Source organism: Schistocerca serialis, chromosome 1 (genome assembly GCF_023864345.2).
Source record: "Schistocerca serialis cubense isolate TAMUIC-IGC-003099 chromosome 1, iqSchSeri2.2, whole genome shotgun sequence".
In the NCBI taxonomy this organism is placed as follows: domain Eukaryota; kingdom Metazoa; phylum Arthropoda; class Insecta; order Orthoptera; family Acrididae; genus Schistocerca; species Schistocerca serialis.
In genome coordinates, this window is record NC_064638.1 from 547,144,132 (window position 1) to 547,164,091 (window position 19,960).

At 42.8% G+C, this 19,960-nt stretch overlaps 1 protein-coding gene across 1 annotated transcript in view; it reads left to right on the forward strand.

The window, feature by feature from the left end:
• Positions 1–19,960, forward strand: part of LOC126412900 (uncharacterized) — a 79,941-nt gene that overhangs the window by 19,581 nt on the left and 40,400 nt on the right. The window contains exon 2 of the mRNA XM_050082823.1: positions 14,486–14,773. Coding sequence (XP_049938780.1) covers positions 14,486–14,773 — 288 coding nt within the window. The remainder of the gene's footprint in view (positions 1–14,485; positions 14,774–19,960) is intronic.

Genomic DNA, 19,960 nt, shown 5'->3' on the forward strand with positions numbered 1-19,960 from the left:
TATTCGTGCATTAACAAATGGTTCAAATGGCTCTGAGCACTATGGGAGTTAACATCTGTGGTCATCAGTCCCCTAGAACTTAGAACTACTTAAACCTAACTAACCTAAGGACATCACACACATCCATGCCCGAGGCAGGATTCGAACCTGCGACCGTAGCAGCCGCGCGGCTCCGGACTGAGCGCCTAGAACCGCTAGACCACCGCGGCCGGCGTGCATTAACAAACTGAAGCAAAATATCATGCTGATCTGGGGCCACTAACTCGATTGCACTATCACAATTATCTAAAAACTCGTTCAACTGTACTTTAGTTGCCATAAAAAAGTTGTGGCAACAATTTTAGTGTATCACGTAAACTAATGTAATGCCTGATTGGTGACGATTGCGCAACATTACTAGCGGCTGCTTCTGCATGCTCATATCACGGCAAGTTTGCTCATCGTCTTTAAAGTTCTCTGCAATCTGCGCAGCTTTCTGCGCTGCCTCTCCGTTATCGCGTCGCCTGCCAGCCAAGCGGCCTTGCTGACAGACAGCCGTAGCAGCCATGCGCCTTCTAGTACGGTATCTGCTTCCTCGAATCTGGAGGACCCCTCTGGCACGTCCGTTAACTGCTGTCGCCGACTGCCTCTGGAACGGCGTGCTTCCACGCCTCGGTGTCGGCTCGCCTCCCGCGTAGTCGAGCCCGCGCCTTGGCTGCCCTTCCCGACCCGTCAGAAGATCATGCGCCGTGTCCCTTTGGATCGGCGTGCTGTCATGCTTTCAGTTTCATGAATGATGGTGGAATGATGAGGACAACCCGAACACCCAGTCCGCGGGCGGAGAAAATCTCCAACTCGGCGGGGAATCGAACCCGGGACTCCATGATCTTGTCATGCTATGGTGCTAACCCGCCTCTTGCGTAGTCGACCACATGCCGTAAAGGACCTTCCCATCGCGTCACAATCGTATTCTTCTTTCTTCTCTCTTCACCTTACCACCACTCCTCTCAGTCTTAACTCTCAAAGGTGTCAGTCCTCTTCTGACTTCGGACTGGTAGCCGTCAGAAATAAGCAAAGTCCCACATTTATTTCTCAGATTTGTTGCCTGGCTGATCGCATTACTGTGTAAAGGCACAGTAAGACTGTGGGTGCCTGATAGCCAACACCTGACAACAGGGATGCCTATCTTTAACCAACCGCACACCTGGCACCAAAAATTTCAGCGTCCTGCAAGTGGATCAAGATGGGAGCTGGCACAATCCACAGTTGGGAAGTGACAGAAAAATGGTTCAAATGGCTTTGAGCACTATGGGATTTAACATCTGAGGTCATCAGTCCCCTAGAACTTAGATCTAGTTAAACCTAAGGACAGCACACACATCCATGCCCGAGGCAGGATTCGAACCTGCGACCGTAGCGGTCGCGCGGTTCCAGACTGAAGCGCCTAGAACCTCTCGGCCACACCTGCCGACTGTGAAGTGGCAGACCTGCTGTCTGTGAATAGAAGTTGAGATATTTGGACATAAGGAAAGTCGGTGGGAGGAGGACAAGGAGGAACTCTGATAAGTGACTGAGACTCAGCAAAAAGTAGGATTGGAAACTATCGTTGAATACCACACAATGACTGTGCTATGTAGCCCTGTACGTACACTGTGCAGCTAAGTGCCACGATAAACTAAGTTTCCCCAGGGGACAGAGTAACGTAGGTCCAGCGTTTGAAGCAGACTGAAGTAAGACTTACCAGCAACGCCGGCGAAGCCGCTTATGAAGGCTGGCGTGACGCGCCTCCCACGCCATCATGCGCTGTCCTCCTGACCTTGTTCCTCCCAGAAAAGTCTTCTACAGCCTGTCACGTAGGCTCCTGCTCCCTGGTGTCTCTGCTGGCGTTGGTTACCCTCACACACGTACACAATGTGCAACTATTCTGGTGACTTATTCTTAGTATCTTACGCAAATCATTTGCGACAGAAGGCAGTTTGTGCTTCTCCTCAATTATTCGTTAATGTTCCCCCATTCTTAAGATTTATTCTCCATGGTTCCATTCTCATATATATGGTGGCTGTCCACACAAAGCTACTTGGAAAACAGAAACATTAGGGTTAGTTCAACTGCCACCATTTTACATCCGCTGAGGTTTGGCTACAGGCTTTTGGTTGGCTTACCACTAAAATTGGCTCCCAAGTCATGCTAGGTTTTTCGATCATCTCGAGTGAGATAAGAAAATATTCTTACAAATGCGCAAATGCCCTCTCATTCCGAGCTTCTAAACAAAAATCATAAAAACAAAATTGTCATCCTTCCACAATATAGGGTCCATGTGCATGTTTGTCATTGAACATCAATGAATCACATAATACCTTCATGTTTCCTTCGTCGTTAAGGTTTAAATGTTCATCTGCTAATTTAACTCATCCTTCCATTAAGAACGTCACAAACTAGTCACGGTGACAAGTTTCTTCACGGAACATTTCGAAACACAGGCACTGCACTTAGAACCTTGTAAACCTAAGGTGTGGTACAGAGACGTCGATGATACCCTCGTTGTGTGGACTCATAGTGAGTAACAGCTCGGTGACGTCCTAAGACACATAAACACCCCCCATGCCAACATAAAAGCTACCATGGCAGTAGAAAAGAACAAACAACTACTCTTTCTAGGTGTGTTGGTCACAATGGATGGTGAAAATATGGGATACAGCTTGTTACGAAAACAAACACAGATCGGTATCTGCACTAACTGTCAAATTACCACCCGAGCTAGAAAAGAGGCATGGTTAATACACTCGTAATGCGAGAAAGACGTATATGTGAGCCGTAGCACCTCAGACGCGATATGCAGCAGCTGGAAAGTGTACCGGGAAGTAATGTACACTCCACCAGTTACATAAGTGTAACAGAGGCAAACACTCGGCTCACCGCAAAAAGGAATGTTGAGTACGGTTTTTCTGCCATACATTCCCAGAGTGATGGACAGATTTGGCCTATATTGCACAAACACGGCGCAAAAACTATGTACAAACCAACAAAGAAGATCAAAGAGTGTCTCAGATCGGCAAAGGAGAAAAGAGACAACTTGCAATACCGGAAATATACCGCGTACCATGTATATGCGGGAAAGTGTATGTTAGATGATTGCACAATAAATTCAAGTATATATACTTGAATATTTCTGGTATCTCAACTGCAGATTTTTCAGCGTTCTTTTAACTTTAGGGCTTTGTATCTAAGAATGAACAAAAATGGACTTGTACCACTAATGAAATAAGCCCTTCAAATCAGCACCAGAACCACAGCATATAAGCGGCATTGTAGGTTCGGGCAGGTGGAGAAATCGTCCGTGGAAGAGCACGCGCTGTGTGATGCCGACAACATAATAAGATTCGCTGAGACGGAAGTTCTGGCTATAGAGAAGAACTTTCACATCCACTTTTTCACAGAAGGTATTGAAATACACAAACATGAGGAGAGCTTCAGCAAGAAAGAAGAAAGCCTTAATGGGAACGGATATTGGTTTTACGTGCTGCAGCGAATGACAGCTGCAGATAGCAAGAGGAGAATAGCACCGTAAATGACCACGGAAAAGCCCTTGGACGTTGGCGCACCAGGTACACATAATCTGCGGCCGCGAACTCGACTCCAGTCCATCAACAGCAATATAGGGTGGACCTTTGACAATGGCAGCCACTCGTGCTGGCAAAACCTCAGAAAAATCATCAAACAAACGTCAGCCGAGGAACCCGAGACAGGAACCAACAGGCAGTTTGTCAACAAGTGGCCACGAAAGCCTTAAGAATTTTATAAACTAAGAATAATCGAAAGCAGGTACCGTACTGGACATTGAAAACCTCAGCACACCCGTAGTAATTTGATTGATATACCCTACGTTTACACTTGACCAGCCATTCAAGACAGCAAAACTACCACGGATCTTCACTTATCCTATGAAATTCGTCAGCGAAACAAACGGGACGCCAAATCTGTTACAAATAAACATATCGCATGTCGTTCATTGTTTATACTTGTATGAGCCTCAAATCACTTAGCTAATAAAAAGAGAGACATACTCTTCCCCAGGACATCATAACCCTGAGATCATAAGCAACAGGTCATAAAATCACTACAGAGAATAATACAAAAACATGTCAGGCAGGAAACCCCACAAATGATACCCATCTCTTCTTGATCTAAAGGAAACGTATGACAAACTTCGATCTTAGCAGAAATTCATGCGTGCATGACATAATCACAAGAAACTTTCTATAACAAGAAAGAGAGTAGGTGATGGACTAGAGCCAGGCATTACTCATATCAAGAATTCTGATCTTGTTATCCCACTTTTTCTGAGGCTGATAGCCAGTAAAACTTCTAATGTTACTGATGTGATGTATGCTGCAGGAGATCCTTCAGTTAAAAGTTTCCGTCTTGACTGAGTTTCCTTACAAGGTCCTCCAGTTTGGCTGTGGGCCTTTGTACAAACAGAAAAAACTCGTGGCACAGCGCCCTTTGCTTGTTTGGTAGCCTGCGCGAAATCACTAACTCTTTCTGACCCACTCTATACTGTCGTAATATAGCCTTCCTATTAGTGCATTCCTTCTTCTGTCTTGCGCCTCGTCTGCCACGAGGGAAAATTCACCAAGTCTCTGACCTGCGGCTTGGTTCCTCAAGACAGTGACAGGCGGAAATCTCATGGCGCTAAGTGAAAATGAATTCGCAATATCTTGGAAATTTACCAGAAAAACGTCCCAGGGCGTATGCTGTTTGGTGCCGTACAACATGTAGAAACTAACTAGCCTTCGCATAATCCTTATCATGGAGTTTGAGAATGAGTGAGAAGCGCTTCTGCAGTATCATCACCTATTGCTGCAACTGGAATTGCACTCCATCATCCAAAATCACGTTATCAGGTTGCCCCACTTGCTACGAGAACTCCTTCTGAAATTTGTTTGACACAGTCCTGGCTGTGGCCATCCGTACTGGAGTGTTAAGTCACAAATTTCAATATTAACTCAACCACCATCAGGATACATCAGAACCCACATCCCATCCTCGGAAGGCGGCCCACAAGATCTTTTGTGGATAACGGTTAAAAGTGTTCCCTAATTTGATGTAGTACTTGCCTTTTGACAAGCTTTGCAGATGGACAACGTTCTGCAGATCCTCCGCTCCATGTTATTGAAGGGACATGCCCAAACCTTAGGGAAAGATTTCTTTGGCGCAAATTGGGCATGGCTCAGGTGCGTGTACTGACTTATCTGGTATGGACAACAACCAGAGTGATTAGTGCAAGATCTGTCGAGAAAAAATCACTACTTTTCGCAGAAAGTAATACTGGCCAATCACAGTCTGCTCTTAGGCCCTACATCTATTCTTAAAACCGAGGAAGGCGGACTCTTCCTCCTGTCCACTTACAATTTCCGTCAATGACAAGGACACATATTTTTCAATACTACGTTCTTGACGTAATAGACGCTAAAACTGTGGGTTCGATCACGTCTTGCTCGAGCATGCTTATATGCCAGAGATCACGAAAGACTGGACAAAAAACTTTGCATGTTCCTTCACCTCAATATTTTACTGAAATTTGTTTACTGCTCCTAGCTTCAGTGAGAAAACGGTTGTATTATTCGGCCTCTCCTTTTCAAATGAACTAATATCTCTATTAGCCTGCACTTTCCACTGAATTTTGAGTTTGATTTCGTTTTCCATGGGAGACTCTTTGTCTCAAACATACACGTGGTGACTCGCTCATTCGCTTCCTGACCTTACATCTTTCACTTCAGACTCCAAACCTAATTTGACGGATGGAACTTCCAGGCAGATTAAAACTGTTTGCCATACTGGGACACAAAAGTCTTTTGCTGCCAAATGCTGCACCAACTGAGCTACCTGAACACAGCTCGTGACCTGTCATAAGGACAGGCTATAAGTCATGCTCAGGTAGCTCGGTTGGTAGATCACTTACCCATGATACGCTAAGGTCCCTGGTTTGACTCTCCGTTTGCCACACAGTGCTAATCTGATGGGAAGTTACACGTCATTACACAGAGTGAAAAATTCGTTCTGGGTAATTCTAGACAATTTGTCAGCTTCTGATCATGGCTTAATTGTTCATCGAAACAAATGTGTACCGATACATCTTTTTGCACATCTGAGATCTAGAACGGCCTAATTTTCCAACAGAAAATCCATACCAAAAATTAACTTAATCAACAGCTTTCGTGCTTCGAAAAATTATATTCTTGCTTATGACCGTGGCTAATGAACTCTAACTGCATCTGCTGGCTCACGTCCCCGATCTTATCCTTTTAACCTTGACTTTCTGTAGTGTTAACTTTGGCCAATTATGTTCTCAGCAGTTTTCTGAATGCCAACTCTAAGATGGTAGAAAACTAATATCGCTGTCCATAATGTCTTCATATTTGATCTCTCCTATTAGGACAGTGATTACTGGGTGTAAATTTTGTGTATTATCACTATCTTTCTCCTCTAACAGCAGTCCTCTAGCATCATCACAGTCGATCAGGTTTACGCTTTTCGTTCCAAGGGCACTCGCGGGTTCTCCTCTTTGCATTTCCATTCCAGTTGCCTGTCACTGCAGTGATGAATTCCCTGCAACGTTGTTTGCTCATAAGTCGGAAGCCTGAATATCCATCATCTTGGCCTTTGGTCTTGGCCTATGTCGTTCTACCCCAACCCGAAAGCAGCGACAATTATTACGTTCACAGTTGTTCCAGCTATCTCTATTTTGTTGGTATGTGCAAAAATTTCCTCTACCTTGTGATCAGCACTGATTACTTCAATATTCATTGTGATGGTGTTGTGCAACTCTGACTCTCTTTGCCTGTCTCAATTTTTGTCCTCTCCATGGGGGAACTCTAAATCTTGAAGATAGTTTGGGGAAAGAGAAATTGGAGGAGCTAAACAGTGCGTAGAGGAACCGATTTTTCTTCAGCATGAATTCAAACAATATTGTCAGACTTGAGAAACTATATCCCTCCACTTTTCAACTCATTATTATCTCTTACACGGTTCCCTCCTGTGCTGTCCTGGGCCAAAAATTGAGAAATTTCTTGTATGAGAGGCATTGCAGCATTATTGGTCACATTCTTGTCGCTGCTTTATCCTGGAAATATACAGCTTGGAGAAATCCGATCTCCAAACTTCTGATTGTCATATATCTTCTTATGTGCTGTCGTCCCGCATCCGAATTTTGTAGAAAACAGCATCATGAACTCTCACATAGAATCATCTTTTTAGAACTGTCGTTGGGCATCCTTCCTGCATTGTGTGAGAGAGAAATTTTTTCTTCAAGTAAAGTGGCACTAGGGCGTCGCAACTCCTCCCTCATAAATGGAGAAGAGTCCGCTCCGATAGCTGAGTGGTCAGCGTGACGGATTGCCGTCCTACGGGCCCGGGTTAAATTACCGGCTGGGTGGGGGTTTTTCTCCGCTCAGGGACTGGGTGTTGTGTTGTCTTCATCATCATTTCATCCCCATCCGGCGCGCAGGTCGCTCAATGTGACGTCGGATGTAATAAGAGGTGCACCAAGGCGGCCGGACCTGCCCCATAAGGGGCCTCCCGGCCAATGACGCCAAAGCTCTATACCAGTGGAGAAGAAGAAATATAAAAAATAAACATCCGCCGAGTTTCCCTTGAGACAGCAGGGATCAAAATCTCCTGAACTGCCTGGGAGCCACCGTTTTTCTATGAAAAATGGCACCGGCGTAGAACTGCATTGCATGTAGGTGTCTGTTGATCAGAGAGACCGACTTCTTTATATTTTATAATTTAGTCTTCACGCGCAGTACAGTTCTTTACACCAGCTCTTCTTAGACAGGCTCTGGCACGCCACGGTGCATGACTGCATCTGGCGCAATCTTGAGCACTTGCGCCACGCCATCGCTGGTCCAGACAATACACGACCCAGCAACTGCGTACGTCGACCAGTATTTGACTTTACTCACAGTTTGGTTCTAAGAAGCTGCCTATTCTGCCTGTGGGCATCTGGAGCTTGCCATACGTTGTCCTTGTCATATGACTCCGTCGAGCTCATAGAGCACAACAAAACAGGATACGCTGTTACTACGAGACAGGGGGAAGTTAAAAGATGTGTTAGTGGCTTGACTTTTCAATCACCGATATTGCTCGTACTTTCGCTACCACATGTTCATCGAACCGTAGAAACATGCTACGGATTTCGATAATGAGAATCCAAAACATTGATACATGAGACGTGTCAGTCCACCACTTGACTGACGCATTTCAAATTTGGTTGAATTAATCTAATTAGACATGAAATTAGACATAATAAACGAAACAATAAAAGCAGTAGATGAGTTTTATTGGATATGGATCTAGGCGTTAGGAAGCATACCTCAACGTTTGTGCGGATTGTAGCCTAATGCAGAGGTGAAACGTGGATGTTGAGTGGTTCAGACAAAAAGAAAATCGAAGCTTTTGAAATCTGATGCTCTAGAATAAAGTTGAATATTAGCTGGAACATAGAATTACAAATGTGGAGGTACTGTATCGAACAAGGGAAAAAAGAAATTTATGGAACAACTTGACAAAATGAAAGGATTGGCTTGTAGCATATATACTGAGGCATTACGGAATTGCCGGTTTCGCAAAGGAGGGACGTGTGGAACATAAAAACAGTAGAGGGAGACTAAGACGTTACACTGTGCAGATTCTAATGGATGTAGGTTGCAATTGTTATGCAGATATGAAGAGGCAGTAGTGTGGAGAGGTGCATCAAACCAGTCTTTGGACTGGGGACAACGACAACATCCGATATACTTTAAACGCAAAGTCAGTTCTCCTACTTCCATGACATTGCTATAGCCACATAACATAGAAATTTTTGCCGAAACTGAGCACACCATAATCAGAGCATGGACAGCACTGAACGGGAATTTATATAAAGAAAAAGAGGCGTGTGTTACCTAGTGCAAGAAAGAAGTGTGTACCTTCATAACAGATCCGCTAATTATGAGCTAACTAACTACCACGATACAATCATTTGCAAACTACCTTGGAGTTACCCAAGATGACATGCTTTCATTCAAGAAACACCTGACTAAGATTGCTGGAAAAATCAGTACTGGAAACAACGTTACCCAGAAACTGTGCAGTTCGGCGTTGGGGTCCAAGGATCATTTACGGATCAGCTCTTTTGCCCTTGGGTTGTACTCTTCTTGTGAAAACCAATTTATTTGCCAAAATCGCTATGTTATTACAGTTACTAGATTACTAATTTCGGCAATATGTATTGAAGTCTTCAGATGCGGCAGAGCAGTGATAAATAAAACATATAGTGCTTAAACCAAGCTGTCGCTTTAGGACAACACAATAGTCATAATAAAGTTGGTGCATTTCGCCCATGTCTACTTTTCTCCGAAATACTATGCTCCTGTGCACCACACGAAACTAACTGACGTACAGCTCAATCGGACTGTGAATATTGTCATGGGAACGATCTAATTCCCCTCGACTTTCCACACTAAGTGCTCCACCAGACCTCCAAAATGCTGATGCTCTCGTGAGTAAGTACAAACAACTTTTCCCAACATGTAACGTCCAGTCCGTGAAGCCCATCTGCCAGTCAGAAGCCTCCAGAGGGTCGTATGGGAACCAGATACACTCTGCCAGAACAACTACAGTTCATTGGGGCAATGGCGCAACCGGTGGAATAAGTTTGCAGAACCTCATCTACAAGGTGTATTTACAGGAAGGACTCCAAGATCGCACAAGGACTGTATTAGATAGAAAATATTACGAATCTCTCACGAAATACGTGCAAATGCACAAACGAGGCCTTATTCGTAGATTTTCATGTAACTGGATGCTCCCCAACGAACTATTAGTGATATTGTACATGAAGTGCACTTCGAGAATATCAATGGGAGTGAAATTATTTCTGTCTGGCTATGAAAGAAGCTCTCTTCTGGAGTGCCATTAGCTTGTTCTTTGTTCACTATGTTACATATTTTTTATGTTTTTTTACTATTGCCATGTTTAAATATTTCTTTTATATCTACATATTTATATTACTGATTTGCCATATATGCCATACGACGAAGAAACAGATAGAGGCACATAGTAATTGTTTAGTAAGTTAGTTAGGTAGATGATTATATCTTCCATCGATCATTTGAATGATTATTTTTTAATAATAATGTGTAACGAGTGAGTTTATGAGATATGTATACCTTCTGGGTCTAAGAAGAAGGCCGCTGCAATCGTGGCCGAAACGTTGGCTTTTCTATAGCAGCAGTAGTTTTTACATTATGACGCGGTACCAAACCCAGAAAACTTTTATGTCGACTGACTCTGGCCGCGGAAGCCTACGCAGTTATATATGTATACACGTTTAGAGTTAACATCAGTCAAAACACAACTTTCTCCTTCGAATGCGAAAATATTTTATTGACACCCACCTACGTAGGGAGAAATGATCATCATAATAAAATAAGAGAAATCAGAGCTCGAACGGAAAGATTTAGGTGTTCCTTTTTCCCACGCGCCATTCGAGAGTGGAATGGTAGAGAAGTAGTATGAAAATGGTTCGATCAACCCTCTGCCAGGCACGTAAGTGTGAATTGCAGAGTAACCATGCCGATGTAGATGTACAATCCATCATATTCAACTTCTACATCCTTCCACATCTTCTAGACATACATATTCATCTGTCTTGTTTTTCATAATCCTATTTCTGGTGAAATCAATTAATCTTTTTTTTCAGATCCTTACAAATATTACTTTCCTCTTCTGCCACGATTTCTTCCATTACCGTTTGTCTGTCACTTAACTATCCTAAAAAAAGGTGGCTCTCTGACTCCAATAATCAGAGGAATTTTGTCATATGTGCCTGTGTCCTACTCGTACCCTTCCTGCAAGATACTCAGGTAATCTGTTCTTCCCCTCTTTTTGGCTTTGTATCTAACTTTGATATATGTCGCAACTCGTCCTTTTTCCATGTTAACTCTGAACGAAAATGATGCAAGTCTACAAACCCTCGTATTAACTTTTCCAACCCTGTGGAGTTTCAAATCTTTATAAAGAATCAAAACTATACTTGGAAAAGAAAAAAAAAACTTTTGAAACTCCTATCATCACCCATCGTAATGTCTTATGGTGGAATAAAAATATCATTTTCGGAATAACATTAACGAATAAATTTGAAACAATTTAAATGTCAATCCGATCAGCATAAAAGTCTCATTCAGCAGGAGAGATCAGACGCTTTAATTGATTTATTGGACAACTTTAAATATGCTTTGTAGTCTTGCTCATCTCCTTCTGTACTACGCCAGTTCTTTAATCTCAATATCTCATAATTTGCTTGATAATATGTTGCACAAAGTTGCTCTTTCTTTGTCATTAGCATTGTCCACGTGACCCGGTAAGGAAAGTATGTAAGCAGAGCAGAGCCAAAGGGGTAAACATTAGCCACGATACCAACAGTGAATGGGGGCGACATGTGTTGAAGAACCTCACCTCATCACAGAACGTGGTGATCGGAGGCTTGCACGCTCTGTGAAGAAAGACAGACGGCACTGGGCGGAAAATTTGACGACAAAGTACAGTGCGTATGCAGGCAAAATGTTTTCGAGAACAGCATTCAGTACACATTGTTAAACATGGGACCTTGCAGAAGACGACCGCTACGTATTCCTATGTTATTTACGATTGCAGTTACGACAGTATCATCGAGACTCGTGTCCTGTTACGCTGTCATCCATTCAGCCAAACGGCTGCTCCGAACATGAGCTGCACCACGGACGCAGGCTGTTGGAGGCACTATCATGCCATGGAGAATATTCATCTGGGTTTCCATGGAACCTGTGGAAGTAATAGAAGTCACCATGACAACTGATAACAATGTAAGAACATTGTACATTGTTGCCCATCACGCTTAATATCTTCCCCACTGGCGATGATATTTTCTAGCAGCCTAGTGCCGTCTGCCTTTCTTTACAGAGCGTACAAGCCTCCGATCATCACATTCTGTGATGAGGTGAGGTCCTTCAACACATGTCACCCCCATTCACTGTCCGTATCGTCGCTAGACTGTTTACCTCTTTGGCTCTGCTCTGCTTACATACTTTCCTTAGCGCCTCAGGTGGACACAACGTTACTAGGGGCGTTTGATGTCGTCGTGTGCAGTGGTCATGACTTTATTCCTCCTTATTGTATACTAAGAAGGCTACAACTAAGAAGGCTACAACTATGAAAGCATTGTTTATATGTTGCTGTACTGCATCTTTATAAGCTAACAAGCCAGTTGACAAAGAGATAATAGAGCAGGTAATCCTTTCGAGCGTGTGACCGCTCAATCATTGAGACTCTTACAAGGGGAACGTATGGAATTCACCGAATTGATTCTATTGACAAGGTATGTAGGAGTCGACAACGACTTCAACATATGTACACAGGAAGACGAAACTCTCAACCTTTTTCCAGCAAATCGAGTTTGAAGATTTTACGCGTGCATATACAGGGTGAGTCAGGAGGAAAGGTACACGCATTGAGTGATGATAGCATTAGTGAATCTGAATAAAAAACTGCATACGGGAAAATGCAATTTTTCGAATGGTTTCCGAGATAGAATACATGTAATATCATTTTTCTATGATTTTTTTGAATCACTCGAAACCCACACCCTACAGCGAAAACATGTCGGAGTACAAAATTACATCCAGTTTCCTTAAAAAAAAAAAATACCTAACAACATTGATTCACGTTTCTCTAGGGCTTACAGTTTGCCCAAAGACAGCGCGAGGATACTGAAAACCTGGCGCGATGCGCATGCGATGTAACGTAGGTACTCTTTGTAGCCCAACTGGAAGTAGTTTCCTGATCTGATGGATCACAAGTGTCCCGTATCAAACTGTTCGTCTCAGCTTCCTCTACACTATCGTCGTACGATGTGAACAGTAACGATGTCTGAATAACACAGAAAAATAAGTAACATAGTGTTATTACATACGTCATATCTCGGAAACCATTCGCAATAGGGCATATGTCCATATGAAGTTTTTTGCTCGGTATCACTTATACTATCACCCTTCAAACACTGCAAATTTCCTCCTGACTAACCCTGTATTTTGTATCGTCAGCATTACTGAAGAAGTCCGCATCCGGACGTGTTAAGAGCTTAATTATATGAGCGCGAGGTCCATACATCGAATCTCTCTGCCCTCATTTCTTCTTTTTCATTAGCACTTAATTAATATGGGTGTGCAAACATTCATTATTATCTTTTTTATTTTCACAATCATTATCCTGCGTAAAGGAGAAAAAATTTCGCAAGGATATTGAAAACAAAAAAGAATGCATAAGAACTTCAGTTAAATCGGCATAATCATTTTATTTATATTGCTGTACATGTTGGGCAAGTGAAATGTCTAGCCTATGGAGAACTGCACGAATCAGGATGATAATCATAATAGGAACGTGGAAAACGATCGATATTGTATTCATCGATTATAAGTAAGAGTTAACCGGTTGCAAAATACGGGTCTGTTAAACCTTGAGCATGGTTTCGACGATTTTAAAACCATCTTCTTCAGAAGATGTTGTACTTAGACTCGTCTGATCTATAGCGAATGTTTGAGTCGTTAACTGTGTCTAGTACTTGTCATCCACTTAATTACTGTTTGAAATACATTGTATAAAAGTAGTAGCCGCCTACTGTAGGGGTTTGTCTACAGTAGATGGCAACTACTTTTATATAATATATTTCAGATGTTAATTATATGCATGACATGTACAAGTCAGTGTCAACGACGTCCTCATTGGATATAGACAGTGCGGCTCTACGTACAATATCTTCTGAAGAAGACGGTTTTAAAACCGTCGAAACCATGGTCAAGGTTTAATAAACCTGTATTTTTCAACTGATTGGCTGTTACTTCTAGCCCATTGAGGCTCTTGCATGCACGGCTGCTGATGCGGAACCATGATCAAAATGATTATTGTGACTTACAATACTTCTAAGGAACGCCGAGTCTTTGCCTGTGCATGGTTTTTTCAACATATCTACTGCTAAACAAACCGGTCTACATTCGCAAATGTTTCTCGGTCATTACACAATTTCGCAGTATACCACGCGTATCGGTTGTAGACTTACTTGGGAATAAAAATCAGTGCAAGCAGCGATTTCGATCCATAGACCTCGCGGTTATGAAACTATGCGCTTAGTCGCTCAGTTTCGTAGTCCTTGATTACTAGCGACCATATGAAGTATGTAAGCATGCGTAAAAAGTCCAAACTCGATTTTTTGGTTGAGAGTTGCGTCTTCCTAGGTAGGTTGCCGTAGTTACTCGGAGATGAAGAGGCTTCCACTGGGTAGAGCAGATGGAGAGCTGCATCAAAGCAATCTTTGGACTGAAGACCACAACAACAACAATTTACATATGTTAAAGTCCTAGTCGTGCCCTATACAGCATGTCAACACGAATCATATGGATGAGTTCGTAGGTTCTCATGTTCGCGCTCCTAGAGCACAGTGGGTTTCAAGACTACGCTTTCCACAGCAGGAGGCCGCATGGAGCACAGCGATCCGCTGGTGGTCCCTGGAGGCACCATTCGGTGGCTCATGGGCCTTTGGCAGCCGCAAGGCCGGGGCCCCAGCTTCCTCAGCCGACTGCGCTCCACTATGACGCTCGCCTGCATCGCATTTCTCGTGCTGTGTGTGACTCTCAAGCTATCCGCGGACCCTCCACAGGAACTGGAGCAGCTCACACTTTGCTGCCTCGTCGTTTCTATCTGCGTTGGATTTTTATGCAAGGTATACTTTACAGTCCATTGTCTGTTGTAAGTAGTTATGATTTCCATATACGGTGACATACAGGCTGACGTTACAGCTTGTACAGTAATAACAAATAACTAGCTAACTGTAATTCCTCTTTCATTGTTTTGTTTAGCCAACGATTTAGTCAATAAATAACCTGAAACATTTTCTGACTATGGGAACAGAATTTGAACGCCTCATGTGTCCAGAACAGGCAGCTGCGTGGAAATCCCAGAATAGTACTTGATGGATAAACACAGAAAACTGTGCCACAGTCGGCCAACAACACTCACAAAGTAACACTACAAGAGATCCCGGAGGAAGTAGCTTTTTCCAAAATTGCGATCCTCTTTTCTCTCGGATCTCTGCTGAAACTTATTGTGGATTTGTCAGTAATGTGAACCGTTTATAGCAAGTAGCTCAATCAAATCTTCATTTCTTGACATTTTTTGTATAATTAACTTGATGTTGTTAATGTTTGCCATTAGAAATCTAAAGATAGCTCTGTAAATATCATACTAATTTTCGTGCACAACGGTACGTCATACTTATTTGTACGTCCTTTAGATTTCAGTACACTTCGGAAAGTTACCCTGTACTGTATATTAATACTGACACTGTCAGTACAGCTACCTAATGAATTTTTTTATTACAACTCTGGAATTTGTTTCGTAAATTTAAAACATTGTCAGTGGTCTGAAAGTTATACTATATACATGTTTTACAATTTGACTGGAAATGAAAAAGCAGTTTATTCAGCAGCTGGTCGTAATTCCATAAACTTACGGCACTACGCACACACACACACACACACACACACACACACACACACACACACACACACACACACACACGCACGCACACACACACACACAAACACACAGACATAGAGAGAGAGAGAGAGAGAGAGAGAGAGAGAGAGAGATAAATGTAATTAAAAAAACATGTTTCCCACCAAAGCTTCTATATAACAGAGTCTTCTGTGTCTACGGGTACTTCCGGCAAACCGCCATTATCTGCCAGAAGTATGCATTTAAGTTTTTCGTCTGCTAGATGCTAGCTTTCTGTCGAAACGGTTCAGTCAAATAACCAGTTTAGTTGAGTGTATTGTAATTTTTAAATTTGATGCAGGATTAGCTACTTCCGCATCTATACATATACTCGGAAGAGCTCACGGCGAAGGGTACTTAGTACCTATATTAACTGTCTTTTATCCCATTTCATTCCTACACTGAGCGCGGAGAGAAGGAACCGTCTTGTACAGTTCCAACGAATTTGAACTGAGAGAACTGGAGATACTGAAAATAATCTTAAAATATTTACTTATTACAGAGGCCGAATTTAAAATTGCAGTTTCTATAAAAATAAAGAGAATTTCAAAAATTTTAAATTCCATAACATTAGAAACTCGTCTTAGAGACTAACTGAAACGCAATAACCCTTTCCTTACTTATAAATCGATGTTACAAAGACTCCGACACACGTATACTTTGATTATAAACTTATAAACTTTGAAAATAACAGAAAGTTCAAAATAATAGATACAATTGAACCGGCTTTATAATAAAAGGTGAGGATTAGTAGTTCAAGAAGCATAACTAAGCAAGCACAAAATATAAATAACGGGGCTAAAACGGATGTTTTAAATGGAAATGAAATGAGCGTATCGCATCGTTGGCCGGGAGGCCCCTATTCGGGAAGTTCGGCGGCGAAGTGCAAGTCTTATTTCATTCGACGCCACATTGGTCGACTTGTGCGCCGACGATGAGGATGAAATGATGACGAGGACAACACAACACCCAGTCCACGAGCGGAGAAAATCTCCAACCCGGCCAGGAATCGAACCCGGGCCCGCTTGCAGGGGAGGCCAGCACGTTACCACCCAGATAAGCAGGCGGACTATGTTTTAAATAACTCACAGTAACAGGCAAGAGCTCGCCACACATCCCGAACAGCTGCTCAATTCAGCACAGGATCTGAAATAAATATACAGAAAATACATTAAATTTACACAGTAAGTGGGAAATAGCACGTATACCCAAAAATGAGACAGGAAAAGATGGCAGGCAGATGAGGCGACCAGCAAGTACTTTAGCAGAATAGAAATTTGCGTAACTAGATAAGTAACAAACACTGGCCATTTAACATTAACTGATAATAAAATTTAAAGTATTTGAAAATGCATACACTGCTAGTGCAGGTAAATTTTTGTGTGTAAAGGAAACAGACAATAAAAAAATATTAAAATTCAAAACTTAGAAAAATACATGTGACAGTAGCACACGTGAAACAGCCCTTACAAAAGAGTCAAAATTTGACTTGGGCATATTCTCATTACCCGGAGGCTGATCCATATAAGAGGCATCGGTAAAATAAAGCCCAGTAGAAAAAATTAGGACAGCTTACGGCAAGAACGCCAAACGAAACTCAATAACAAGAGCGCAGGTGCTTTCATGAACTGCAGCAGACGCTAATTAGCATGATGATGACCATTATTATTGCTTCAAGCCCAGGAGAATTTAGGACGGTGTATATGGGTACGTCCACCAAGAAAGGCAGCAGACAGCAGGTCTAGTAGAGATCTAAAGTGTGTCTTGGTGCTCCGCAGACACAGGCAAGCGGCTGCTCTAGAGTTGGCACTGGCATACTCCCCACAGGAGACACTCGTGATCCAAACCTGGCTAGTATACGCCCACAGCGTTCAGGCGCAGCAAAGGTGCCACCTCATGAGATGCCAGAGATACTGGAACTAAGCAACGAAAACAAAGAGGTTCGTCAAGCACACAGCACGCGCAGTGCTCATTGTTGCTTGCTACTTCGATATTTCTTGGAAAGGAGAGCAATCTAACGTCAATTAAGGAAGTCTGGTTCAATTAATGGTTACAACTGCAGAATTTGACGGAAGCAAGCAGAAGCACAAAGGGGCACCTTGGTCTCCAAGTCATACAGGCATTACAGACTGATTCTTCGCGTTACAATTAGCTCACTAATCTCGGAGCTTAAGGGCCTTGCTTCAGACATGCCTTTACGGTCCCCAGCTAGAGATAAATCTGTTCTGGGAGACAGCGGGCTGGTGACAGGTTCTCTGAAACACTCAAGTTGTTATCGACAAGCATATCAATACATGGCATAGAAGACAATTTTCAGCATGTGTTTCCACATTTCTACTTTTATGATCAACAGCTGTAGTAGATGAAAAAGCAATAGGTTTTGTATGTGGTCATATGCTCGAATTAACCTCAACGACAATATTATGAAAAGGTTTGATTGCTACTCACTATATAGAGGAGACATTGAATCGCAAACAGGCTCAACGAAAAAACTGCTACACGTTTTGGCTTTTGGCTGAAAGGCCTTCTTCTGAGATGCAAAACACACACATTCACACAAGCACAACTCACACACACACAAATGACCAGTGCCGCTGGTTGCTAAAGCTAGACCGAGTGATAACTGCACCTGACGGCAGCTGCAATCCGGTGGTGGGGGTAAGTATGAGGAGGGAGGGAGGATAGATTGGGGGAATGGGAAGTGGTAGTTGTGGGAGTGATCAGGGACATGATGGGGCAGGGTCAAGCCGCTTGCTGCAGTTGGGAGGTTTGGGAAGTTGAAGAGGGGAGTAGAAAAGGAGAGAAGCGAGAAGTGAAAAAGGACTGTGGCTGCATTGTTGGAGTAGAAAGCTGTGCTGCGTCTGCGTGGGAGTAGTGAAGGGGATAGGTATGTGGATGACATCGACTACTGGGGCTTATTGGAACATATGATAAAATGTAGGAGAGCAACTACTCTGTTGTTTTCTACATGGGCATCACCACTAACAAGCAGCCTGTCCACATTAATGGCCACTGATAAACTGTGTCCAACAGACAACTGCGCCACCCAGTTGCTGAACATACTGCTCAACACAATGCGCTTCTTCACTTCAATGACCATTTCACAGCCTGCATCATCTCGATACTTCCTACCAACACTAGCTTTCCTCAGTTGTGCAGGACTGAACCCTCTCTGCATTATACCCTATGTTCCCATAACCCAGATGGCCTCAACCTTTGGTAGTCTCTGTCTTCAATTTATCAATCCCTTCCATACTGCACTCATGCACAAAGCAGCCTTCTATTCCATCAATGTACCCATCGTCCTTTCCCCTTTCTCTACTTCTCTCCTTTCCCACTCCCTCTCCCTCCCCCTCCTCCCAATCCCCTGATCTCACTGAATATCCTTACTTTGTCCTCACCATGTCTGTGATGCTCCCACAAGCAGCAGTATACCTCACCCCACCACAACCTGCTATCCTCACTCCCTGTCCCATGCCTCCTCCTTATCCCCACCAATAGATTGCTGCCCCATCTGGTGCAGTCAAGCATGACTGAGAGTTGTGTTTGTGTGTTTTCTACTTCAAAAGAGGCCGTTCGATTGCAGGCTAAAATGATATACAGCAGTCTTTTCGTTTTGACTGCCTGTGACTCAGTATCTCCTCTTATGGTGTGCAGCAGTCTATCCCTTTCATAATATTTCTGTTATTCATCCTGGACTTTTCATTGTTCGAATGAACCTTAAGTTGTGTAATGTGAATGTGATCCAAGACGATCAGTGATGGTTCCCCAGTCAATGAATCAAACTCTTGATAATAACAACTGTGACTATTGCGACTCAATAATTCAAATAGGATGTGGAGATGGAATGCTGTCTTAACAAATGAAAAGTTACAAACGCAGTTAATCTTGGGTATAAAGGGTGAATCACCCAAAACTTTCACTGCGAATTTTACGGAAATGGACAGAATAAATTAGTAGTCAGGGGCTCGTATTGTCAGCCAATTAACATATTGTAATAATACACAGAAAGTGTATTTTTTTGTTGAAACGTACACTGTTTTGAATGAAACAATGTCTATCGACATTAATATCTGCATCTACATCCATACTCTGGAAGCTACCTCACGGTTTGTGGCGGAGGGTACCTTGAATACCTCTATCGGTTTACCCTTCTATTCCAGTCTCGTATTGTTCGTGGAAAGAAAGATTGTCGGTGTGCCTCTGTGTGGGCTCTAATAGTATAATCTCTCTGATTTTATCCTCATGGTCTCTTCGTGAGATATACATAGGAGGGAGCAATATACTGCTTGACTCCTCGGTGAAGGTATGTTCTAGAAACTTCAACAAAAGCCCTTACCGAGCTACAGAGAGT